Raw genomic sequence first — 27,468 nt, 5'->3', positions numbered from 1 at the left:
ATTTTAAACATCACTTAATTTAGTAATCCATGAAGAGAACCTGAATTTGCTAATCTCATTAGGGTAAAATAGTAGAGTACATGGAAGATTATGCTGCTTGTGTAAGAGAATATCATTCTCTCCACTAGTAGTTGGATTAAGAGATAAAAAGGTCATGCTAAATTTCTCTAACATGATAGAAAATGAGTTTGAAATCTTTTCCATGGATTTTTCAACACAATGTCATTTCTCTCTCCATTTACACCTTCAAATAGACACATAAATGTAATCTGAAGCATGTCACCAGTAGCACTTATATCTGCCTGAAACATTATTGGATGGAAAACAATTTTCTTATCATCCAGTTGTATCCTTTAAAGCAATTAACAAAGATAAGTCACCATAGACTTTATACAACATATTTCTCAATTTGTCTAACAGTATGCTCCCCCTCTCATCTGATGTTAAACCAGGAATGCAAGGGTGCACCTACAGAAAAAGGAGCCCAGGGCAAGCACTGAAATTGTGCCCTTGTCCATCTATCTGACACACAGGCTCCCGTCACTTTGCAAACAGGCTGTCCTTTCTCAGATTGCCCTCCATGACTTCCCTAACTTTGCAACCGGCTTGGTTTGCCTGGGGGCATGGCCTCTCTGGCCAGCCTGTTCAGCTTGTCGGAGCTTGCAAAGGTGGTGAGCCCAGAGCAGCCAGTGGGTAGCATCCAGGAAGCCTACCTCCACCCAGGCCAGCAGCAAAGTCCAGTCACTTTGATTGGGGCACAGCCACTCTCACTCCTTCCCAGGCTGGGAGTGGGAGGGCATGCTCCAGCTCTGCATGTCGAGTGCCCAAAGTCCTGAAAGTCACAAAAGGGGGCCTATGGCAGGGTGTGCCTTGGGATTTTTTCCTCCACAGCAGGAGCCCTGGTTGGGCTGCTGCTGCTGCTTGGACTGGGTGGGTAGCCCTTGCCTGCTTGTGGCTTTTGAAGGTGCAGAAGTCTCCCTGGAAGGGTACATGCAAGTCAGGGGGAAAGGTGGGCGGTGGGAGCAGCAGTTTGACTGCCAGCTGAGCTGGAGCCAGTGTGCCCTGCTGCATCCCATGTGCCTGGCACCTACCACTCCTGCTGCTTCCTGGGCTGGGTGGGGATATGATGAGCCATCACCTACTTGCAGCTCCACATTTGCTCCCTCCCCCACCATCCATCTTTGGAGACATGTGACTGTCCCTGATAGGATGCCTCCAATCTTGGGGGAGAGGCAGGCAGACAAAGATGGGAGGTGGGAGGCAAAGGCTAGCCAGATTTCCAGGGGCAGGGCTGACCAACACTCAGCAGCCTGTTCCACCCCCTACTTGTCACAAATGCCCACTCAGGGACCCTGGAGCCCCCCACAACTGGCAGCCCCACTCCTGGACTTACCACAAGGAACTGGGACCCACAGGAAGCCAGCAGCAAGAAGGAACACCAGAGAAATGGCAGGAGCCTGAGCAGGCAGAGCAAGTTTCAGCAGGTCCAGGGAATAGGATGGAGGTAGCACAGTCCTGGCCAAGCTGCAATCAGCAGCCTTAGAGAGTGGGCATAGCCCCAGCCAGGCTCAGGGGTGACCAGCAAAGGGTGCTCACACACCAGGACTCCTGCCTTACAAAGGGGTGGCCATGACGATCCCATTCAAGTGGTGTCCAGGGCACATGTCCTGGCTTGTCCCACCTTGTTATGTGTCTGCAGACATGAAAAGTTTATTCCATTACTTTACTCTAAGACTACTTGTTTATTTTGTATATACTTAGGTATTTCTGGCATATATCATCAAGATTTGGTTGTGGGGAGAGACCAACCTCTCCCAGTTGTGCCCTCCACCAAATGTTACCTGGAATAAGACAGCTTTACAGGTAGAGTTGCCCAGTTAGGAAAAACATGGAAATTTGGGAGGTGGAGCCTAAGGAGGGCAGGCTTTGAGGAAGAGAGGGACTTCAGTGGAGTATAATGTGGTAGAATCCACCTTCCAAAGGTGAACTGATCTCTGTCTCCTGAAGATTAGTTGTACTCCTAGGAGATCTCCAACCACCACTGGTGGTTGACAAGCTATTTACATGTCTTCCTAAACAAAGCAAGCGAAGGTGCCAGGGTCAGGGTGGACTGAGAAGCAAAAATAGTCCAGGATGTGGCCCCAACCCTGGCCCTGCCACAGTTCCTCCCCTCAGTGTAGGAGGAAAAGAAGAAAGGGCAGGCTTCCACCATTCTCAGGCTGCTGGTGATTGCTTGTAGCTTTCACCTGTGGTGGCACAGGAAAAAGGTGACCCTTGTTTGGAACTGCTCTAGTGGGGAGGGTAACACTCCAGGCATTAACCCACCATTCAAAAGGACTGGACCCACTACAGAAAAAGCCTGTGAGGCCACTGTAGCTGTATGAAGCATCCTAAGGGTGGCACCTTAAAGAGACTGGTGTATCCATTCTCAAATAAATTGTCAATTACTTTCTTCCTCCCTTTTGAAGTAGGGGAAATGCTTTAGCACCTGAGATTCCCCCCCTCTGCCTCCCAAATCGACTACAGAACTTGCTAATATTCCAAAGCTTGGGTGTGGCTGAATTGAGAAATAAATAAAAATAATGCATTGACCTTCGATTTCAAGGGGCGGGGAGGGGATGTATGGAGGAGTCACAGATACATTCAGGCGTACTGATTAAAAGTTCTACCCACCCATTATACATTGACGTTTTAGGGTATTAGTTTAGAATCACAATCCATCTACAGGACATTTATTTTAATCTGCTCACTTTTCCTCTCTATATTATTTGCTGGGTAATAAGTAAAATATGAAGTGAAAATATTTGAAGTTAGGACAAATAGTGGGGCCAACATTTCCCAGAGATTTCCCATAAGATTACATTAGTCTGTGTACCCTGCTAGTGGTCATGAGAACTGATTAGGGGTTTTGTGCAACCAGTTGCCAGAAAAACAGGAATGTTGACACTGCTGTAAGTTAATAATGTGCCAGCTAAAGCACAGTAAAGCCAGGAGTGTTACTGGCTTTGGACGAATGTGTTAGTAACCTTGCTATGATATCTGTTTGTTTTTAATAGCAGGTCATGGCACTTCATATTACTTTCCCTAGAACATCAGGATTAAAGAAATAACTGTGACAAAATAGTAAGTCTAAATCATAGTTCTGGGTTTTTAAGTTAAGGAAAAAAGAGTTAGAAGAATATGTTTCCAGAAAATAAAAATATATAGTCGCTCTATACTCACACACACACATATCAGCTTGATTCATTATATATGTTAAGTGCTGTCAAGTCACATCTGACTTATGGTAACCCTGTGAAAATCCATGTGTTTGACTCTTAACATGCAATTGTTACCATGCATAAAAGGACCGTGGGTGTCTGGTATGTGTGGTTGTAACTTCTGAAAAGGGCTGTAATCTGATACAAATACCTGAAGATGGAAGCCATGTTGTTGCCATTTTTTCCTCATTATTCTTTTAGAATATCTTTCTCATTATCCCACTCATTGCTGTAAAAACTCCTGTATCTGAAGGTACATGAAATAGTAAGATGATAATGGCTGTCAAAACCAAATTTGTCTTTGAAAATGAGTTCATGTGTCTTTCCTGTGGGTCTTTTCTGCAGGTCTATTTTTAATTTTAAAAGAAGCATGCTGGAAAGAAGAAACAAAGCATTCCTCCACTCTTATTCTTCTTTCCTTGCTGTGCTCCACTGGATCAAATCCTTTTCTCTCTAGTCAGCATGAGATAAAAGTACTTAAGTGTGCAATCCTGAACAGAATTCTATCCTTCTCAGCCCATTTACTTCAGTTGATTTAGATAGATGCAACTTTGTTTAGGATTGCACTGTAAAGTAGTAGAGGACAGAAAACTGAACAAACACAAGGGGAAAATTAGCTCACCTCAGTGTTATGCTCTTTGTGTGTAAAAATAGAGCTCTTCGTGCCTTTCTTCTACAAGAACATGGGGCCCACAAGGGCCCCCATGCCCTTTAGGAGTCAGAAACCTCCATGCTTGTGAGGTAAAATAGACATGCTGAAACAACCTCAGTGTAACTATTATGGATTAGATGCATGAGTTTGAAAGAGATTTGTCATTTATTCAGCATATTAAACTATTAAACATGTGCTCAGCAATGGTTTCGCCTTAGCATCTAGTTAATGAAGCATCCCCCTTCGAGGGAGGGCGGTCTATAAACCCAATAAATAATAACAACAACAACAACAACAACAACAACAACAACAACAACAACAACAACAACAACAACAACAACATAGAAAGAAGTAATAAAAGTTAGAAATGCATACTCTGGTATCTCAGAAACTACTGAATATGGCTAATTCCCAGTTATTCCAAAAAGAGGGAAAGAACTATAAAGAACAGCTTAGCTGATGAGAAATACAGATTTAAATGCTGGATATTAATATGAATAAAATCAGAAAAGCAGTTTAATGGATTTATTTATTTATTTAAAATATTTCTGTGCTACCTTTCCCCCAGTTCAGAGTCCCTGGGGCAGCAAACGTTAAAGCATTTAAAATACCAAGGTTTAGAAAAGACAAGACAAAAAATGTCTTCAGCATCTGGTGGAAGACAGCCATAGAGGGAGCCGGACAAAATATGCCACTCCTATGAGTCAATGGCTGTTAACCTCACTATCATTTGAGATTAAACTTAGCTTTTTTTACACAAATAACATGCTTCGATGCTTCAGTTACTCCTGCAGGAGCCAATGCAGTTATGATGAGAGAATAGGCTCCATTTCATAGTTGCTCATGCATCCATGGCAGTATCACTGGTAGTATTCTAAGCCATAAAGTGTAAGTTCTTATTACACTATTTGCACTGAAAGAAGAACAGCTTGACTTTCAGCATGTAAATTGTGTTTGCCAAGCTAGCAGTTAGAAAAGCAATTCAGCAAACGTGAAATGGGTCACTGGGAAAGAATAAGAACTGAGTCGCCAATGCCATCATTACATGCAGGTTGTGTGTGGGGGTTGCTGTTGCAGTATTATGGTGATAGCATTCCTTTTATCAGTCTCATGTCACTGACTCTGGTGGTAGGTAGTCATTTCTTGCTCTTGTTAAAGAGCATTAACAGTGACTATTTTTAAAAAAAATGGGACAGGCATTAAGAAACACGTTACGACAGAATATTTACATTTTACATATTTCTTCAGAATTGTTTAATAACATGTGGCTTGTTCGTTCCTCTGTGAAATTCTTTCTCTTCAGATAATGGAGGTTTTGGCATTGACTTCAGAAGAATAGTGATCTTACCCAGCATATCTAGATATTTTTATCTAAATGGATATAAATCAAAATTTGATAGATTCAGATGGGAACTCACAAGAACAAAGGGGGGAGGGAAATCCCATTTTTCTCACTACTACTGGTCCCCTCTCCATCCTGTGTGCTCTTATTCTATTGGCTGGCTCCTGATTTCCCATGCCACTACTGGTTCTATTCTCCCTCCCACATGATGATGATGATCATGATGATGATGATGATAATGGTAGATTTCACAGCTGCCAGATATTTAGCTGGTTGCTGGCCTTTAATTACAATTTGAGCCTCACCCAGAGGCCTAGGACGTTGTAATGTTCAGCGTAGTATTCATGCAGAATCAGCAGGGCTGCCTTCCTAATTTGGCAGATGTTAATTTTGTCAATCTGAAGATGTTTCAAGTGGGGCCTGAGTGTTTTTGGAATGGCGCCCAGCATACTGATTACCACTGGGACAACCTCAGCTGGGTTTGTGCCATAGACACTGAAGCTCGATTTTCAAATCGTGGTATCTAGTGACCTTTTTGTGTTCTTTTTCAATGACCCTGTTGTCACTGGGTACTGCTATGTCGATGATGGTCACTTTCTTGTCCTCGATTACGGTGATGTCTGGTGTATTGTGTTTCAACACTTTGTCCATTTGGATTTGAAAGTCCCACAGGATCTTGACCTTCTCATTTTCCATTACTTTCTCTGGACAATGTTCCCACCCTCGAGCACTACCAGTTGGGGCGCTGCCTGTAGGAAAGGAGGTTATCTCCTAGAATGCAAACATCTGAGGGTGATTAATGGCTGATATAACAAGCACCAGCTGTGGACTAGGAAGATCAGATAACTGAGGAGGACATCAAGGCTTGGGATCATCTTTGCTAAAATGTGCTCATAGGTTTGGCTTCTTAAGGACTATTATCCAGTCTCTCTTGATCACCTAAAGAGACTTCCTTTGGTTCCTGAATAAAAAAGCTATTGGACTTTCTTAACTTCTTGCAGCCGGGAGCGTTCGTGTGTTGTTTTATTCTGTCTGGAGGAGGAAACTCCTACAGAAGAGATTATTTCTTTGGAAGCCTGGGAGAAAGCTTGCTAGAGAAGTCAGCAAGCCGTTTGTTATCCGGCATGCAAAGCTACCGAGAGGCCAGAACGACATCACAGACTCATTCACCACTGAGCTGTGCCTCTGTTTGTACTCAGTCTGGGCAATCTTTTTGCAGCAGCTGAGGACATGATCTACACTTTCATCAGCTTCTTTGCACAATCTGCACTTTGCATCATCTGAGGATTTTTCTAATCTGGCCTTGATCGAATTGGTTCTAATGGCTTGCTTAATCTATCAGTATCACTGCGTGGGTGTAAGGCATGGTGCATTGTCATAAGCATCTGAGTTTTTCTATCCAATACATCCAACTCACCCTGTGTCCAGTTGATGATTCCTGCAGTATGCCTGATGACGAGTATGGCCCAGGTGTTGATGGCCTTGATGGTATTCCTGTCATTTAATTTGGATTTCAAAATTTTCTTGAGCCTCTGGGTATATTCTCTGCTGACCACAGTCTTCACTTGTCCGTGCTTTATGTTATCCAGCTGAAAAATGCCCAGGTATTTTTAAGCTGCCTCTTGGTTGGACTTGATGAGTTGGCCATCAGGCATTTCAATCCCATCACTCTCAATAATCTTGCCCCTCTTTATTGCCACAGTGGCACATTTTTCCAGGCCCAACTCCATCGAAATATCTGTACTGAATATGCAGACTGTGTTTCACTAATGGCTGGATTTCTTTGTCTGATTTCCCATACAGTTTCAAACCATCCATATACAGCAAATGTGAAATTTTTTCTAAGTCTCTTGCCATTTGATATTCCAACTTTGTTTTCTTTAGAATTATTGCGAGTGGGATCATGGCAATGATAAACAGTAAGGGTAACAGTGAATCACCTTGGAAAATTCCTCGCTTAATATTGACTGTTCCATAGACCCCAGCATGCGACACAGCCCTTGTTAACCCGCACGACGACCAATGCGGTATGAAATAATTTTTCATTTGTATCACCATATTGTATGGGTTGGTGGACACTCTCAGTCTGGTTTCTCAGTTGAGACCAGTCTGGCTTGGGAGCCCCTTCTGGTAGTATACCTCCAGCATAGCTGTCAATGTCATCGAAGCACACAAGCCCCTTTCCCACAACAAAGGGGTGCCCATGAGAGGTTGTTGTTGTTGTTGTTAATTTGTTTGTTTGTTTTGATTGTTTAATAGACCACCCACCCCCGGAGAGTTCTGAAAAGTGTACAATAGATAAAACATGATAAAACACAATGCCTTGTGTCTGCAACCCTCCTTCCTTTCCTCTGCTCCCCACATCTGTCTGTTCTGAATCTTCTACTCTTCAGTGTCAGTGGATGAACAAAGTGCTTAAAAATTAAAGACATCCTTTCTATACCATCATCTCATTCACATATTGAGACTCCCCAGCTGTGTCTGTCTAGCAAGCCCTGAATGTGGAAAGCTAGCATTTTGACAAAAGCTACCTTGGGTGTCCTGGTTTTTAGTCTTCTACCTAGCAGTCTGACTTTGGTTTCCCCACATCATTGACTCCAATATGGACCAAGACCACTGACCCCTCTCCAGCACTATCTTCCAAGCTATCTAGACAACAGGTGATGTCCACAGTCTTCACACCAGGCAGGAAATTCACCAGGCATGTAATTCACCATGCACCCATCACAAACCCATCTATCTATATTTCTAATGATCAATTTTGCCATTTTGACAAGTTCCCTCTCCTTGGAGGCATACTCTTGGTGCAAGAGGATATCTATTTATTCACCAAGGAAGGAGTCCCTTCTAGGATCTTTCCCCCTTTACTAAGTATGATGCCCTTCTTCCACAGGGCCCTCATTATCCATGACTGGTGATGATCTGTCATTCTAGGATTGGGATGCCACTATCACGTTCCTGATGAACTTGTCAACCACCTGCACTGCCTTGCTCAGCTTCTCCGGGTGAATTAATTAGGTTAGAATACTGAACAGGAATCTGGAAGACCAAGATTCAAATCTGGGCTGCTATGGAAGCTCATAAGGGTTGGGGAGGCCTCAAGTAGGAGGCATATGATTGTCAGTAAGAGTCTGTGTCTTCCTACCAACAGTCACATATCCACTGCTTAAGGAGACTGAATAACATGTTTAAGCAGTGAAATTGTTTCTGGATATCCCATTTTACACTATGGAAGCTACATATTCAAGCTTTAAGATTCCAGAACCCATGAGTGTTCAATCTTCAGAAGCCATCCACAAATAAAGGTTTCTCCTACTATGAAATGCAAATTAGCTAACTGGACAGCATAAAGGTTGCTTCTGGGAAATTATGAAATCTCTGTTTCAATAATTACACACTAACAAATGAATAGGAATTGAAAAGGAGAGAGTTCAGTGCCAGATGTTATTTTCATACAGTGCACTGCTCCCTGATGGCTTTGTGAGTCGATTGGAGAGGCATCTTCAGTTACAGTGACATTAAGAGGAACACCGATTCAGTTTCTAAGCATTGTGGAACACTATTTGTTTTTATTGTCAAGAGAAACAAAGAAGATCTGGAATATAAGTACCAAAGGCATATGTGTATGTGATCCGGACACTCAAATGGCACAGTGACTGCTTCTAAGTGATAGCCTTTTGACCTTATTTTCTATGATTCTTTAAAAATATATATACATACAGTTTTGGGAGTGCAATCCAGCCAAACTTTTGCATCTTTAAGCTCTAAGTGCTTAATTTCCTTCAGATCATGCCTTTTAAAACCTACACAGTGGAGGTACTGAAGTATGTATTAAGAATTATGCAGATCCTATTTCATTTTCCGGTGTTTACTTTCTGTTCCTTGACTATAAAAGAAGCAATCAAACTAAAGCTCTGTGTCACCTTAAAGTCTAATAACATTTATTCCAGCATGAGCTTTTATAACTCAGAGCTTTGGATGCTATGAAGAGGAAATTATGTTCCACATTTTTACAGAGAAAGCAGAGGAAAGAAGAGGAAATTATTTTCCACATTTTTACAGAGAAAGCAGAGGAAAGAAGAGGAGAGAGGCTGAGATCTCTGACCTTTCTTGCCACCTGAGAAGGGGAGAGGGAGGTTGAGGGTGCAGAACAATAAGATGCAGACAACCACTTTTTTGTGGAATAAAATTTGACTTCAAGAAAAACAACATGCGTTGTACCAGCCGCTATTCAGCATCTTATATATTATACAATACTCGTAACATATCAACAAACAGTGCAAGTATACAGTGCAATCCTAACTATAAAGTGCCATATAACATATAACCAAATCATAATGTCCTGTGAGGTACCGCAGAAACTGCCCAAAGCAATAGAAACGTCCTGCAAGATAGCGCAAAAAAAGTCAACAATGATAGAAAGCAGTTAATTCATGTGATCTTCCTCGCTACTGAGTTCTCACAAAAAAGAGAAGATGAATGTGATGTACAGGATATGCGATTTTTCGCCGTTTTTTGAACTTTGTCTTCATCAGCTCCTATTCCTAATCATGCCTCTTAAACTGGGTATTTCTTCAAAGTGAACCAGTCACATCTTTTATATTCCCCTTCTAGGCTAATTCTGCTTATGTGGCACCCCCAACTCCTCAGCAAGGGCCTGGAAGGCAGCCAGTCTGGTCTGGCAAGTGCTGGACCCCTCCGGACCCACAAAAAGGAAATCATCAAGGTAGTGAGTTACATGGGGATTTCCATGTGCCCTTTCACCACCCACACAAAAAAGATGCTGAATGCCTCAAAGGCCGCACAGGATACTGAGCAGCCAGTGGCTATGGCTTTTCGACATACCATTGGAACTTAAAACTTAATAGGTATACCAAACAGACTGTTGCAGGGCAATGGAATACCTTTGCAGGCTAACTAGTGCAACAGGTGACTGGTGCTATGTACTGAGCAAACTGTATCAACTAACATTTTGCTGGATACAACCACACCCATTCTCACACAATGCTGTATACAGCTCTCTATGGACTGGATCTTATGTAGTGTACATGTATTAAATGTTCTTGAGGCTGCAGTCTTGAGGCTGCTGTTTCATGATCTGGGAGGGAAGGCAGCATCTTTTCAGATGTCAGAAGCTAAGCAGGGCCAACACTTGGAAGGGAGACCACCAAGGAGAGGAAGGCAAAATGGTAAACCACTTCAGCTCGTGATTTGCCTTGAAAGCCCTTTCCTATAAGTTCCCTTAAATTGACTGTAACCTGATGGCACTTTGCACACACACACACACACACACACACGGTTTTTTACTGTATTCTAGAAGCATGATCATGCTGCAATATCAAGTCTTGCATCTGTTCTGATACATTTAGCTATGGTTTTTAATGTGCATGTTTGCTTTTATCCTGTGTATGTTTATTTTTAATTTTTGTTTTTTTCCTGATGTTTGTTTTTATCTTTTTAATTAACTTATATCTTTATGTTCACATACACTGCTACATTGTTATCAACCTTGAGTCTAAGGAGAGAGAGCAGGATATAACATTTTAAATAAAGAAAAAAAGATTTGTTTGCAATAATATCCTGATGAATTTCAGGAAAGTTCCATGTGGGCTGGGCTGCAGTATAATATATGAATTAACTTCCAACTACATTTAAAAAAAAACACTCACAAATCAAATGCAGCCCATTATCTAGCCATCATCTTACTGGCTATACATTGTGCGAATGACTGATAGCCTGTTTTGTATTTTCTGTAGATGGTAACCAGTATGTGCAAAACTGGGAAATGTCATGTAAATTGCATGAGGAGTTGTTCTTCTCAGGCCTAACAATATGCATGTATGAAGAATTAGAATAGGGATTCCCAACTTTTTTGAACCTGTGACCACCTTTGGAATTCTAACTCAGTGTGATAGGTGCAACCACAAAATGGCTGCTACTGGGGGTTGAGCCAACCAAATAATATCAGGGAGTGAAGTTATGCCTAGCTCTGATAGTAACTTTTCGGTATTTTATGCAGAAACTCTCCTTCAGAATGCCTTTTAAAATGAAAGTGTTTAAAATATTTGCTTGCATACATTCAGTTTATCTTCAGTCATGCAGTGAAGATCCTTGTGTTATGACAAATATTTTTGAATCTGCATAGTCAATCAAACTTGCAGTGACTAATGGTAAGCCCTGCTGGGCAAAAGCTACACTTGCCCCCTTTCACATTCTACAGACACTTGGTGGGCACCAGGAAAGGTATCTGTGGTGCCCATGGTACCACATTTGGGACTCCTTGGTTAGGATAATCATCTGACACTTGCCCCGGATTAACTCCTCTTTTCCACTGGGCTAGTGAATGGTTCCTCTGCTCTATAGATACAATTTACTTTTTAAAGAAACATCGAGCAGTCCATTCTTAAGTCTCTGAGCATCATGTCCCTAATAATTTGCTTTTTAGAGAGGAAAAAACAAAGACACAAAGCTCAGAGAATGATATAATACCTACTAGCATTATGTTCTTCCAAAGATTAAAAGTGAAAAATGATCAAAATCTATGTTAGCCAACCAGTTGAGAGTCAGGTTCCTGAAATAGTAAGAAGATGGGATACTTTTTTTAAAAAATGTGGAAAATTGGTCTCATATGTTTAAAGTAAATGGGTTTGATTTTTTTCCCCCAATGCAGCTGCTAAGATTGAATATTTTCAGTTCTTACCAGTTAGCCAAGAATGTTACATTATTCTGGACTGAATGATTTAGTTGCTGCTTAAATGGGAAACTCCAGATAAGATAATTTTTTTTCTGTTTTTACATTAAGAGAAAGGATAATAAAAGAGACTCCTGATAAGATCTCTTCTCAAGTACAATTTGTTTTAGTCTTGTATGGAACAGAGAAATTGTCCTATCTGAAGTTCATAAATCTGTTGCAAGCAGTGTAGTTGTAACATGTGCAGTGCCAATTTTTTTTGTGAAGTTTAGGTTTTGCTGCTAAAAAAATGGACTTTTGAGGACAGGTAAAATCTCTTTGGAAAAAAAACTACCATGTTTTATCATACTTGTTTGTTACTATAAAATGCCTATGCTTTGCCATCACATTTAGGGCATCTTTTTCAGGATATGAGAGCCAGCGTGGTATAGTGGTTAAGGTGTTGGATTAGGACCTGGGAAACTCCAGTTCAAATTCCTACTCATGCCATGAAAGCTTGCTTGAGCCAGTCACATACTATTAGCCCTGACCTATGGGTGATATTTGGATAGGAAGAGACCTCCAAGGAATACCAAAGTTGTGACTAGGAGGCAGGCAATGGCAATACACCTCTGAAGTTCTCTTGCTTTGAAAATTTTCCTGGGACACCATAAGTCAGCTGTGAATTGACAGCAAAAAAAAAAATCTGACCAATCAGGGATCATGTTGTTATTATGATGTTATGGTGCAATATAGCCAATCAGATCTGTATATTTGATGATATCACTAGAGGCACGTGAAACCTCCTATTGTCTTCACTATGAATTGGAGAGAAGAGAGAATGCATATGAATGCATGCTCCCAATCAAATTTTGCCAGCTAATCAGTTATGTATAACTAAATGAGTAGGAGTATTGGCCTGGTTGCCTCAGCAGTGTGTTCCTTCTTTCTGAAGCCAGCTTGATATCGTGATTAAGAACAGCAGACTCTAATCTGGAGAACTGGGTTTGATTCCCCATTTTTCCACATCAGTGGCAACTCTAATCTGGGGAACCACTCCACTGTATGAACCCTGCTGAATGACCCTAGGCTAATCACAGTTCACTCAGAACGCTCTCATCTCCCCCTACCTCGCAAAGGCCCACTCCACACAGGTCAAAAACAGCACCCCTGGAAAGGTAAAAAAACACCATTCCAGGGGCATGCTTCGCATGGCTGCTGCTTCTGCAATGAGGCCGCACCATGCTTTCCCCTGACGCAAACAGCAGGGAAACACTGTTTTTGAAACTCACTCAATGAGTGAATCTTTTCAAAAACAGCATTTTTAACCCGGTGCCAAGCAAATGGCACCAGGTCAGAGGGGCTGCTTTTAGGCGCCTCCGTTTTGTTTGTAAACTTACCTTCTCTTTCCTGCACAGCTCCACAGGGATGAGGGGACATGCCTTCTGCCTTCAGACCCCCGAGGTGTTGCCATGGCCACAGGGGTGGTCCCCTTGTCCCTGCAGAGCTGCGCAGAGAAGAGAAGGTAAGTTTACAAACAGAATGGGGGGGCCTCAGTGCGAAGGTGCCTCCATGGGCTGCGGTATCTCCGGGACCACCCGCACGAGAGCATGCAAACAGTCCCAGGGCTCCACTGGCATCATATATGCCGGTCTGCCACCATTTCACAAGAGTCTGTTGTGAGGGAGGAAGCAATTGAAAGCCTCTTTGAGATACCTTAGAGAAAAGCAGGGTGTTCTTCGTGAACCATTCTGGTCCTTTTTGCAAAGAGGTGCAGAAAATTGCAAAAGTGGAAGGGTGCATTTTGCAAAGTAGGATTTGTGAAATGAATCCCAGTTTGTCTAAGCACCAATCTTTTCTGAAATCCATTTATCTGAGATTAACTAAGAGTCATTTCTATCTTATATTTATTTTCTATTATTACACTGTGATCTTTTAAGAATCTGTCTCTTCTTCATCAGATCTCTGAACAGCTATTCCTTCTCTCAGTTTTCTGTCATTCATGAAACATTTTCAGTGTATTTTATTATAACACTGTGCAGTGCAGTAATTGACTACTGGTAGAAATAAGATTATGGCTGTTGCTGCCAGAAATCAATAAATGAAAGCTGTCCCAAGGAAACCAATAATCTCTCCTTGCCAAATATTGACCTTGTCTAATTTAAAGCTTCTCTCACAAAAACAATGACAATTGTCTGCCTGCCTATCTTCCAGTGAAGTTTGTCTTTATAACTTCTTGCCAATGGAGGTGCCATTACCCAGGTTCTCTTTCAGGCACAGAATTTTGTGGCACTCCAGAAATTTAACTGGTTTTTGTAAGGTTTTATCAGATATGTAGCATGGGAGCAACACATGTTCAATAACACTTGTTTGTGAAATTTCATTTAACAACAACATTAGCACAGTGATCCAGAAAGTTTTTTGAGGTGTACAGGTAAGTTCATATATACCTAGCAAGATCTTTGTCATTAAAAAAAATGCAATGGCATCCTACTTGGGGTTACAAACTGCTTTAATAATTTCTAGTTTCAAAGAAAGTTTCCCCTTGTGATGCAAAAGATGGCTGCTGAAGCAGGGAGGGATGTAGGAAGGCAGGGGAGAAGTTGGAAAGCCACACTTGGGACCTTGAGCCAGTCTTATAGCTGCCTGGATAGTGTATGCTGTGTTCCAGTGTACCAGACCAACAGTTATTTACTCCTCTGCTGTCAAAACACCCTGTGAACCTCATGTCTTCATTGAGCTGTGCTTTAGCCTGATGACAAAAACATGGCTGACTAGCAAAATATCTTCCAAATAATAAAACTGAATATAAAAATGTAGCTGTAGCTGTATAAGTGGGCAAGTGCTGATTATGACTTACCTGTATATGCCCAGTTTGATTTGTGACTGTGCTGTCAAGCATTAGGCTATTAGGCTTGAGACAAAGATGAGGATTAGTGTAATGGCTGCTGCTGCCAAAAAGGCATTGATATCTCTGTAAAGTAGGCCCTTTCCCCACTTCCCTTAAGCCCCGCGCTACTCGAGGAGAGTAGCGCGGGGTCCCTCGGCACTCCCCACTGAGAGGGGTGGCGACAGTGCAGCCGCCCCGAAGCTGCTGCTGTCGCGCCCCTCAGCGCGCGGCATCCCAGACGCTCTTCTGAATGCCGCCTTTTGACGACCCCGCACAGAGCACGGGGTCGTGGGGACGCCTGGGCGCGCTCCTGGGATGCCGCGCGCTGAGAGCAGCGCGCGGCATAGGGGGGATGGAAGCGGGTGGGGAAAGGCCCGTAGTTGTATTCTCTCAGGGATATGCAATGTCCTGGGTGAAAGACACAGATTTCCCAAACATAGCACATTATATTCCCCTCCCTATCAGTTTTCAGATAGGTATCTCTGCAGGACCCCAGGAAGAGAAAGTTGACAAACAGATTTGAAGAGGTGCAGGTCCTCCGTTTGTATGATTATGAAATGAAATCAGAATTTTGCAAGATCCTATTTATAATACTGCACACTATCAATGCAAAAAATAATTATAACAAACAGCAAAAAAATATATAACAAAAAATAATTATAACAATGCAAAAAACAATTATGACAAACAGTGATAACAATCTTTTCATTGATTTATGTTTGTTTAGATTTTGTTATATTTAGAAGATAAAAATAGGGAAATCACTTGTTCTTAATACCTTAAAAAATTCTTCTATGATCTCTTCTTTGCATTTAAAAATAGTTGTTAAATATATAACAGGTAATTTGTTGTTGTAACATTTTATCCTGGAAATATTAGCTAAATAATAAAACAAGGTTGAAGTGGTACAGTAGAGCTTCTCCTTCATACAAACCTGCTGCCTCTCTACAAGATTGTGAGCAAACAGGAATTCTCTGTCACCTACCAGTTTGACTCATCTTTTTGACAAACTGTATCTAATATTCAAAGATGATTGCATGCATAGTTATGTATTTCTGCTTCCCCACAATTCTCCAGCATCAGTCACTGCTGTTGCATCCCCATCTGCTGTTTGTTACATTCTTTTTTTAAGCAAAAAGTTAACACTTCATAGTTAGTGACATACATTTGCAAGATACTTCCCAGGTGCTGAGGGAAGGCTGACGCTCCTTCTCAGAAGTGTCAGTCACAATCTGAATTGTGCACCACACGTAAGCGAATTGAGGAGAATCTACAACTTGCGTGTGTCTGTTACTCAGGACACAGAATGGTGTCTCTGGACCCAGTCTGTGTATATTCCACAATGTGATAATTGGTGAACACTGTGGTGAACACCAGCAATTTGTGCAAGCTCTTTTGAGCTAACATTCCTGCAATTACATTATTCTCCACACAGTAGTAGCAAAGGATACAAAACACTTGTATGGATGAGAATCATGAGAACATTTTACTGAACATACTTTGTTGTATGTTTTCTTTGACGCATATGAACATAAATCATTTGTGACATTTTAAATTTTGACTTAGATCCTCTTAGATCCTAAACTTTATTTTTCTACTTGCGTGGCACCCTTTCCTGATGCAGAAGCAGTCCTTTGCTGTACAGTGCAGCACATTCGTCCAGTCCGTAGGAGCTTCCATTCATGTCGGATACTGTTGTCAGTGACCCAAAGGCACCTTGTGAGAAAACTACTGTATAGCACAGGACCACCTATTTAACAGACCAAGAGAAGTGCAACTGGAAGCAAGGCTCTGGATCCAGCCAATGTACTTAGAACTGCAAGAGATGTCCCACTCTTATCAAATAGCATTGTTATTATCTGTTTTGATGGCGATGCCCACTCACTGTGACATTTTCTCTACACCTATTACATGGTGGTCTGAAAAGTTACATTCAGATGTCTCTTTTAGCTAGCATCAAGCTGAGGTGTATGAACTCGGTGTTTTGCCTTGAAGGTGTGCCTTGTGTATGCACTGTTCATCCCCACCATTCCCACCAAGTGGATAATCACAGTTCAAAGTGACTCCAGTTACCAGTCATGTACAAATACAGATGTGCTGGTTAACCTGAGCTAGTTCCCCTCCCTCACTAATAGAAATCCAGGTCCAGAATTAAACTCTGCTTGAGAATCCCAATTAGGAAGGGAAAGAAGAGGGGGACTAACTCTAGTTAACTTGGATGCTTGTATTGGTGCATCACAGATACATAAAATTATTTCTACCTGGAATTTTCAGTGTGAGACGGGGAAGGGAGGTAGACAGTGTATTTGCAAGCCCAACTATAATCCAAGTTCATGTGCATATTAGTTTAATATTGGCTTAAAATGAGGCATTGAATGCAGCCTTATGTTGCGTGAGATATACTTGCTTGAGTGAAATGGTTATTAGTCTCATCTGTATGCCTTTAATGTAGGACTGTTGATGACAAGATCTGCAGTTAATCTATCTTCTGTTACAGTCATCTTTATCAAACAGTGATATAATCTTTGTAAAGCTGCATGCTCCATGGGAAGTGCTTGGAAAATATGCTGAACTTATGAATGTAAGAATGCCTTTCAGGTAGGTGTAGTCATTTGTTCGTTTGTTTTTACTGTTCTGCTTTTTAAAATTGATCTAAAAGTGAACATGGAATTCATATGGTTGCTATTTCTTATTAATGACTTGAAATTTTTATTCAGTTTTTAATTGAGGTGGTCTGTTGCAGTGTTGCTATTTTCATGGGGTGTTCTGTCCATAGGCCCTTTAACCCCTTCACTGCTGGAGCCCCCTGCATACTGGTGCCCTGCTGTTTTTTAAATGGACAGTTCTTTGAAAACAGTGGAAGGTCGAGAAGATCCAGGTACGTACAGCAGCACAGAAGGTGCATGTCTGTTGGACGTATCTGGCATATTCGACACCAGTAGCCTGCCAGTTTGTATGGTGCATTGTTAGAAACAAAGAACACCTAAACATTTGAGCATATATTAGAATTTAGAACTTTCAGACTAAAGAAGTTTTTAGTCTTTTAAGGAGAGCAGTATAGAATTGATGGCCAAATTAATTTCAAAATATCATTAAGACTATTTTGGTATATTTGACTGTATGTAAACATTTCTGAAGTCAAATATGATTTGCATGAACAAATTTCTAAAACCAAAATACTAACATCTGCTTTATATAACATTACAAATAGCTTACCTAAGCAAGGGACCAACAAGGATTTATTGGGAGTATCTCATTTTTCCTTCCCCTGAGGCTCTCATGCTTTGGTCACACGATGACAAAACAAGACTCACTGGAAAAGGTAATAACAGTTGAAGAAGATTAAGGTAGTAGGAAGTGAGGAAGACCCAACATGAGACCCAACATGAGGCTTAATAAAGGAAGCAATTTAATTCAGTTTGCAAGATGTTAGCAAGGCTGTTAATGATAAGCAGCAGCGTAGCGCCAAGGGGGTGGGATGGTGCATGATGTGTCATGTGTGGGCGTGGCATTCTGTGGCGTGGAAGGGGCACACGTGTGCCTTGGGTGCAGTTCCCCCTCACTCCGGTCCTGATGATAAGACATTATGGAGGTCATTAATTCATAGGGTCACAGTAAGTCAGAAGTGATCTAAAATCACATAATACTCACACTGTTCCCTGCTTTCCTTCCCTGAAAGCTCCAATAACCTCTTCTCTTTCTTTCATAACCTATTTTCTTTCCCTACTTCCTCCTTTCCTTCCCATGCTTCCTTCCCTACCAACTTTCCCAACAATACATATAAATTCAGTTGAATTGATTATTTTTTAAATTTTCATCCCACTTTTTACATTTTTACATCCTTCTTTTAAATTTACATCCCACTTTTTCCCACAATGGGGACTCAAAGTATCTTATATCATTCTTCTCTTCTTCATTTTATCCTCACAATAACCATGTGAGGTAGGTTAGGCTAAGACTATGTGAATGGTACGAGGTAACTCGGTAAGTATTCACAGTACAATGTGGGCAGTGGTGGGATCCAAAAATTTTAGTAACAGGTTCCCATGGGAACCTGTGGGATTCAAACCCATGGGATTCAAACTGTGGCGTAGCACCAATGGGGCTGGGCGGGGCACGATGGGGGCATGGCCGGGCATTCCTGGGGTGGGGCATTCCTGGGCGGGGCTGTGGCAAGGACGGTCCTTGGGCGCCGGTCCTTGGGCAGGAAATGAATGCACGCAGGCAGATGCTGCCACGCACGCCGGTGCACCTCCTGCTAGACTGCTTCAAGTTCTGTGCGCTACTGCTGAGAGGAGGGGCATAACTAAGGCAAAAATCACGTGGCAAAATCACCAATTAGTAACCCCCTCTTGGCACACACAAATAATTAGTAACCTACTCTTGGGAACCTGTGAGAACCTGCTGGATCCCACCTCTGAATGTGGGTCTGAACCTGGGTCTTCCAGTTCCTAGTTGTTACACTGTAACCACTACAAACACTGACTTTCATGGGATAGCTACTGTTGAACAGTAGCAAGCAACCAGGCCTGAATAAGTAACAGAGGGATGTGTGATAGTATTCATGTGGTTTCTGGTGGGCCTGGTCCCAATGAATCCTCCCTCAGAGGCAAAAACAACACTGGAAAGAGTCCTGCCTTTTGCTGGCAGAAATCAAGGTTAGAATGCTGTCAATACTGTTGTAGTTTTCTAGCAACAGCCACAGAGGGTGTTTGTTTCTTAAAGCTACCAGCAGTGCTTCTATTTTTTTTTGGGGGGGGGGGTGTTAAACCCCTGTGCTTTTTTTTTTTAACCTGAAGATTTTCTCAGGTTTGTAGAAAAATATGAATGATCTGTCCATAGCCCCAATCTCTGAATTTAAATATACACACATTTGGCCATTTTTAGAATTAAAACTATATCAATATATCTAAGTGGCTTACAGCTCAATTCAGATGGTGGGGGCAAACTCACCTTTGGAGCCGATGCAGCTTTGCTGTGATGTGGGTGCTAACCTCACTCATGCAAGTGGCAAATGCACCAGTGGAAGGAGCAAATGCGCAGGTGGACCGGAGTCGCAAAGCACTGCAGTGCCTGACCTCTGAAGCAGCCACCATTTCCCAGCCTCACTGGTGCAGGACAATACCCTACGGGGGATTCTTCAGCTGTTGGACTCTTTCCCTCTTTTCGCCACCTTCCTCCACCACCTAAATGTCCTTTGAGGGTGTTGCAGCAGCGGCACCATCCCTTTCACCTGGAGCTCTGGATTGGGCTTAAAACATACTGAACAATCAATTTCATCTTTTTATATCTCCCCCCTCTCTCTCCCCCAGACAATCACCTTCCTCTTCCTTCTCTCTCCCTCAAACAATTCCCCCTTCTTTCCCCCCCCCCCCCCCCCCGCCATCATTAAGGCTTGCGCAGCTTGAGGCTCCATCACCCACCTCTGAGCGGTGGTGATAGTGCCTGGAAACTGCTCCAAGTACAAAGTAGATGTCTGAACCTGGGCTGTGCACAGCTCCCACTCACATCCCAACAGTGAAGCAGCCAGCTGGGTCCTGCACAGCTCCCAGACACCACCACCCCTAACAGTGAGGTCGCAAGCCATCATCACCTAACAGCCTGGCAGCTGGCTGGGCCCAGTGTGGCTCCTGGCCACCCAGACACTGACAAGCACACAGCACCAAGGCAGCTGGCTGGGTCCTATGCAGGTCCTGGCTACCCCCTCCCTGCAACAGTGAGGCAGTTGGCCTGGCCCTGTGCTATTCCCAGCTATACACCCATACACCCACCCCCCAAACAGCAAGAAAGGCAACCAGGCCATACGCAGCTCCTAGCCATCTACCTACCCCCAACAGCTGCCAGTCATGCTAAGGTAAGTGCGTTGTCTGCACATGAATGGACAATGCACATGAATGGACAATGGACAACCTATAGGTTTAATTTTTGATTTCATATTTTTCTGCAGACACAGAAGGTCCCCCGAGTCTTCAGAAAAACCTGTTGGAGGTTAGTCTGCCCCTATCTGTTGATTTAAGTATCCGCAGGTCATGGGGCAGTCTTGGGAGTTAGATATATATACAACTTGTTCTAGGGATAGATACAACTCCTTCTCCTTTCTGTGAATGGAAGGATGTGTTATCAGCTTGCACGGTTGAGCAGGAGTTATGCTGATCTCCCCTTCCAACTTCAGCTTTCACCTCCGCAATATCTCACACTATTCTCAAAGATTCTCCAGTATCAGGAGTGGCTTTTCATTACAGGGCTGTAGAAAGAAAAGGAACAATTTATTTCACTTGTCCTGTAAATCAAAGCCATAGATTGTATATTTACATATTGCTTTAAGTGGCTTTTCGTGATGGCAGGACTATAACTCAGACTAAATAACAAAGATTGAAACAATGTATTTTAATTATTTAAACATTATTAAAGGGCGTTTTTCCCAGTGTACAAGATGTTTTTGTATTTCCATATTTGAAAAAAATATATAATAAATGTATACAATAAACTTTTAATCTAAAGATTTGAAAACTATAACTACTTCTGGTTAGGCTTTTTTGCAATAATTGTGAACATATTCTGAAACGTAAAATGAGAAGTGTAGTGTAACTCCTGCATATTTCAGAAGATATATAAATGTACAAAGGCAACATGCCTGAGATTTATTCTGACTTGACACTGACATTCAGAAGATGAAACCATCAAATATTGAAGAAGGAAACTGCAGCTTTGTGAGCACACACTGATTTTGCAGGAAGAGACAGTACAACCTGTTCTCTATCACTTGCTTCCACTGTGGAGAGTCAGAATATTATGGTGACGTTCTACTAGATGTTACACAGGGGAATTAAATGCCTAGCTTCCATTTTCTGGAATTAAGCAAAATATGGATGCAGTCTAAGAGAAATCTTGTACGTAAGTGGTTCATGCTTCCTGTTTTGTCCACTTTTTAAAAAAGTCTCAATTTAAGCTTCTGCATCTCCTCCCATAGTCAAATGCACAGAAATTCTGCAAGTGAGACACAGAAACAAGTGTATTTCCATATGATGCTGATTAGCACTTTGATCCTTCTCATGCATCACTGATACCATGTTTTAATACTGAATAGAAAGCAGGAAAGGGCTTTTTTTAACTCAACTGGACATTCTAACCAAAGTAGGTCTTACATTCTCATTATAAAGCCTTGTTTGTCTTCAAGAAATGCGGGGGAGAGCACCTGTCAAATATGTTAATATTGCTTGTGCCTGCATGCCAAACATGTGAAGGGAAGCTGTTACAATTAACCCAACACCTGCCTAGACACCAATTGCACGCATCGTTATGGCAATTACACACTGTCAAGCTTTGTACTTGGTGTGATTAAAAAAATGTTTCCCCAAAATATCCAAGATCCTCTGTGAGAAAAATATCTCCAGGCCCCAATTTTTCCATAACATAAATGGAAGGAGGAAAAAGAATAAAACTAAGACCTGAAAAACCTCTCCACAGTTTCCCTGGTACCTAGCACAATTTTTGTGTTTCTGTGGTGGTTCGGTCTGTTAATCTCTCTTTTTAGTTTCTTCTTCCACCTCTTACAGGCTTCTGTCTTCAATCTCCTTTCCTTCCTTGCTAGTTCATACTGTAACTGACGATGGGTTTTCTTCTCGACTGGCTTCATTTTTGCTGTTCTTCCAGGAGAAAAATCTATTACCTGCACCACCGATACAAGTTCCTGAACAGGTAAGTGACATTTTTTTTCCTTTTGGCAATGAAAAGCAAACAATAAAATAAATGGGGAACAATCTAGGGAGGAACAATCTAAACCATCAGAAGCGCTGTAAATATGCTGGTTATAGAGAGAAATTTCCACTGAGAACAAATTATTATTGGCTTTACTTATATACCTGTTAAATATCTATTTTTAATTCAAATATCTGGTTGTTTACTCTGATTAAAACAGTCTGTAATAGAGTCTACTCCTTGGGAGTGCATTTTGTATTTGGCTGTTCTGTTCTCCTTGTGATAAGAAACATAAAAGGCCAGCAGAAGAGGATAGAATGCTTTTAGAAAATAAAGATAAGTGCAAAATTGTTTTGATAAGGACATTTGAGTGGCCTATTGACCAATTTTCCTCAGCTTCAAACACAAGAAACAGCTACCAGGGTAACATCCATTCTCTATAGTGGAATAGTTATTTTGAAATTATGGTAGTTTTGTTTCTATTAGCATTCAATAAATAATTATCTGAAGTGTCTGTAACTTATTCCTTTGCCAGATCATCATTTCATTCTCATGGGAATAATTTTATAGCTATTTATGAAACCTCCATAACTTTGAAGCTAAATTGCAGAAACATACTCTTCATGGGACCGCACTTGAAGATGATCCCAAAGCTGTATTTGGTGCAATATTCATCAGCTTGGATCTGGGTCTAGCCAATGGGACGTATCATTTGTGCTCTAAAGTCCCTTCACTGGCTGTTGCTTAGTTTCAGGTCCAACTTAATATGTTTGTTCGCACCTGTAGTTCAATATGATTTGGAGCCCACTTACTTGAAGGACTGCCTTTCCCTGCACATTGGCTTGCAGAAGTTTATGCTTCTCAGCAAAGTCTGTCTGTCTGTCTGTCTGTCCCCTGTGCTATACAAAGGTCTCAGTACCCCCATTGTCTGAGCCACATTCTGCCACAATCAGAGCTCAGGCATTTGCAGTGGCTGCCCTTTGCCCCTGGAATAGTGTCCTGGAAGAGGTCTGCAGGGCTTCTGTCTTCTGTGCTCTGTTCTGCTGTGCTCTGAAAAACACAGCTGTTCTGGGGCAGCCTAAGCAAAAGACAAATATACTTCCAGTAGGAAATATACATTGTTTTTCTTTTATTTTTAATGTTTTGTTCTAATGTTTGTTTTATCAGGTTCCTGAACATTTCCTCTTCCAGAGTTCCTTTTCTAAAATGTCTTTATAAATATTCTCCAGAATGTCTTTAGTACATTGAAGACATACTTACGTTATTGCATCTAGGTCACTATCCAAGGAACTAAGTTCGGCACACCAATGAAGATTACTCATGCACTGTGTTATGTGCACATACATCCTATATGCTCTTGAAAGTTTATCCAGTTTAAATGTATCATTTGACCAGAATAACTGCTGATTTGAGAAGCACAGCTAGTATCATCCTTTGTATTCTGAAGTGATGTTCTAGGTGTAGCAGAACTTTGTATGTTTTGCCTTTCACCTTGCTACATCATACTGGCAGCAGTTGTTTCTTGGTGCCAACACAGTTCATGAAGAACTCTTTCTGTTACTCAGGCCATTTGGCACAAAATAACTCTACACATTAGATGCTAGATTATGTTAATTATGCACAATGGCATATCTGATTATGTTGGTCCAAATCTGAAGGCACAATTTAGTAATCTTGATGAAGCTCAAAAAGTCTAGTCTTGATCACTATCTGCACTGCAGTAGTTATCTTGAGGGTTATCTTTATGTATGCCTCCTTGCGTTCTGTGAAGGAAGAAAAAAAGGATATAAATGTGCTAAATATATAATTGTGTTGTCTGTTTATTCTTAGCTGCTTGTACAGTCTCAGTTTTAACCAAACTAGATGATACACAGGATGCATCCTGATTGGTAATTTAAAATTTAAAAGCAGGCTTAGATACCGTGATTAGGAGTCAAAGGCCCCTTCCGCACATGCAAAATAATGCGTTTTCAAACCACTTTCACAACTGTTTGCAAGTGGATTTTGCTATTCCGCACAGCTTCAAAGAGCACTGAAAGCAGTTTGAAAGTGTATTATTCTGTTTGTGCAGAATGAGCCAAAGATTGAAGAGAAGGCAGCTTAACCATTTCTGTTGCTGATGACCTTGTATTCTTTGCTCTGCATGAAGAGAAGGGCTGAAGAAAGGGCTGAATTGGTTTTCCCCTGAGATGGGTTTTCCATTCATACTTTCAGACCCCACTGCTTTTCATTCTGCTTTTCATTCTTAAAAAAAGACCCCAGCTGCTTTTCATTCTTTAAAAAAAATGACATACACTCTAATTTCTAGCTTGGCCATTAATGTGGCCAAACAACTGTGCATTAGAACCTCTAGAGAATCTCCAGATGGATAGAAAATCTGGCTTTTTGTATCACTATTATGCTAGCAGTCTGTTTTTACTTGTGGATTGAAGATGATGAAATTTTGTTTTCTGCCACATTAGCTCGGTTTTATTTGTTGTTCAATAATTATGTGATGTTGCTTTCCTTTATATTGATCTATGGTGTTGCTTTATTTTAAATTTTTTATACAACTTAGTATTTTATACTTTTAAATGTTGTTAAGTTGCCTTTAGGCTTTCCCAAGTGGCAACGTTAGGTAAAAGTGCTAAACAAACAGGCAAATTGATTCTGCTACATTGTACGTCAGAGGCTCTCAGCATGGCACCTGTGGGAGCCATGGCACCCACCAACACCTTTTCTGGCCCTACCAAATGTTTTTAAAAATGGGTGGGGCCAGATGGTGATTTTGCCCAGGAGAGTTTCTGATGGGCTAGTAGATCTTTAAAAGCGTCACTGTTGGAGCAGCTATCACCAAAGCACAATGATCTTTGCTTAGTGACTGGAGGTAAGCTGTGTATGTATGCAAGAAAATATATTTAAAATAGTATGTTCATTTTAAAAGGCATCCTGATAAACAGAACTTCTGTCTGAAATATTATTAGGTTATACATAACTCTACTTAGTGTGTAGAGTTATACATAACCACATTCCCTGACATTTTGTGGTTGGCTCTGCCTCCTGCAATTTTACAATTGCACCCGCTACCCTGTGTCAGAATTTCAAAGGTTCAAAAAGGTTGGGGGCCTGTGTTCTGGAAAATGATGGCAACATTTCTGCCCATGCCAAATTCCCATTATTTTCTGCAAGCCCTTTAACTTTTCTTGTTCATGAAGAATGTAAGAAAATGTGGGTAAGGAAAATAGTTCAATGGTGCTGATAATTTTAGGAATCCTTTGATGTTACCTTTCATGTGCTGCAGAATCGAGAAACATTTAAGCAGGTTTCGAGGATGGCTACCTAGAAAGCCAATGAGGCTGGACAAAGAAAGACTTCCGGACCTGGAGGAGAACGACTGCTACACTGCCCCATTCAGCCAGCCAAGGATCCATCAGTGAGTATCTGAAAACTTTAGATAAGCTATTAGCATTTTGTGTTGTGGGAGGAGAAACCTGTATCCAAGATATCAGTAAGGACAGACTTCTGGTGCTTTCACACATGCTAAATAGTGCACATTGAATCCATCTTCCATGCACTTTGCAGCTGGATTTTACTGTGGCCCCTTCCACACATGCAGGATAATGCCCTTTCAATACACTTTGCAACTGTGCAAAATAGCAAAATCCACTTGCAAAAAATTGTGAAAGTGGATTGGAAGTTCATTATTCTGCATGTGCGGAAGGAGCCATTGTGAAATGGCAAAATCCATTTTCAAATGGTCACTAAACTGGATTGAAAGTGCATTATTCAGCATCTATGAAAATGGTGTATATGAAAATACTTAAACAAGGTATTTTGGGTTCTCCTAAGTGTATCTTCAGGATGGGAAAATCAGATATTGTTAATGCTTTTAGGATTGTAGTGTGAGTAGCATAATCAAAAGCTGTGTTTTATTCTGCATCCAAGCATTTGTGTAAGAAAAGTAAGAAAAGGTAAATCCTTACTTCTTAATAGTATAATAATTTTAAGAAAGTTCATAATAATGACTATCAAATAGAATACAGGTCTTAAAAATGGCATTATAAAATCTACTGACTAAAATCTGTTGCGCATTATATATGCTCAAATAGTATAACAGTATGCAGTTTTGCCAGTCTAAGCCCACTGAAATCAATGGGTTTATACTAAAGTAGCTCTGTGCAGGCTTTGATTAAAAGTTTAACTTCCTACAATGGCAGCAAAAGGAAAAATGGGATACCTTTAAAACCTGATAATTGAACTGAAGTATCTCTGGTGGAAAGTCAAAGCCACGCAATTCTTAAACCACCCTGTCAAAATCACATCAGTTCCTGTGGATTGCAGAATACAAGAAATAATGTCACCATCTTTTCTGCATCCTGTTCCCATTCATCTTTCCACCACAGCTGAACAAGTACTCATTTACTGCTGAATGAATGAACCAGAGGAAGCCATCGGGTATATGACCTATTGAGGCTTCCGCCCACAACCTCCAGGCATACAGAGCCAATTCATATGTTATTTTGAAAAAACTTTTTTCACTTATGGAAGCTGCCATCTATTGTGAGCACTTCATGTGCAAGTCAATGCTCTGAGTTGTACCTTGGCAAGAGTAGAAGCTGCCTACTGCTCAGATCTACAAGGTACTCATTAGGCTGAGTAGATGACTTCCATGAGTCTTAAAATGATGTAAAATAATCGATACGAAGTAATGAGAAGGGGGGGGGGATTCAGCTGCCTGAAAAATCTCATTGAAAAGACTAACTTACAACACATGTTTTGGTGGCATAAGTTGGCTGCCGGCACAGGGGGCATTCCCAGTCTTAAAGTCATTTGAGAGCCAGTTGAAGTCAACTCCACCCCCCAGGAAACCACTGGCATGTTCCCCAGATTGCTGGCACAGCCTTCTGTGGTACAGGAACAATGGCATTGAGGACACTTCCTGATTCCTGTGTCACAACGTCTCAATGCCAGGGTAAG

The 27,468-nt window shown here is 41.4% G+C and overlaps 1 protein-coding gene across 7 annotated transcripts in view; it reads left to right on the top strand.

The window, feature by feature from the left end:
- Positions 1-27,468, top strand: part of ANO4 (anoctamin 4) — a 129,104-nt gene that overhangs the window by 55,729 nt on the left and 45,907 nt on the right. For 4 of the 7 annotated variants that reach the window (XM_048501360.1, XM_048501362.1, XM_048501361.1 and 1 more), the window contains 3 exons: positions 17,312-17,412; positions 22,468-22,512; positions 25,793-25,924. In XM_048501360.1, the coding sequence (XP_048357317.1) occupies positions 17,312-17,412; positions 22,468-22,512; positions 25,793-25,924 (278 nt within the window). Of the gene's footprint in view, positions 1-17,311; positions 17,413-17,675; positions 17,693-22,405; positions 22,513-25,792; positions 25,925-27,468 lie in introns of those variants that run through there. The other 3 variants (XM_048501363.1, XM_048501364.1, XM_048501366.1) reach the window with 3 other exon arrangements.

This window comes from Sphaerodactylus townsendi, linkage group LG06 (genome assembly GCF_021028975.2).
Source record: "Sphaerodactylus townsendi isolate TG3544 linkage group LG06, MPM_Stown_v2.3, whole genome shotgun sequence".
Taxonomy (NCBI): Eukaryota; Metazoa; Chordata; class Lepidosauria; order Squamata; family Sphaerodactylidae; genus Sphaerodactylus; species Sphaerodactylus townsendi.
Note: the sequence above shows the minus strand (reverse complement) of the source record. Positions and strands in the feature narration are given on the sequence as shown.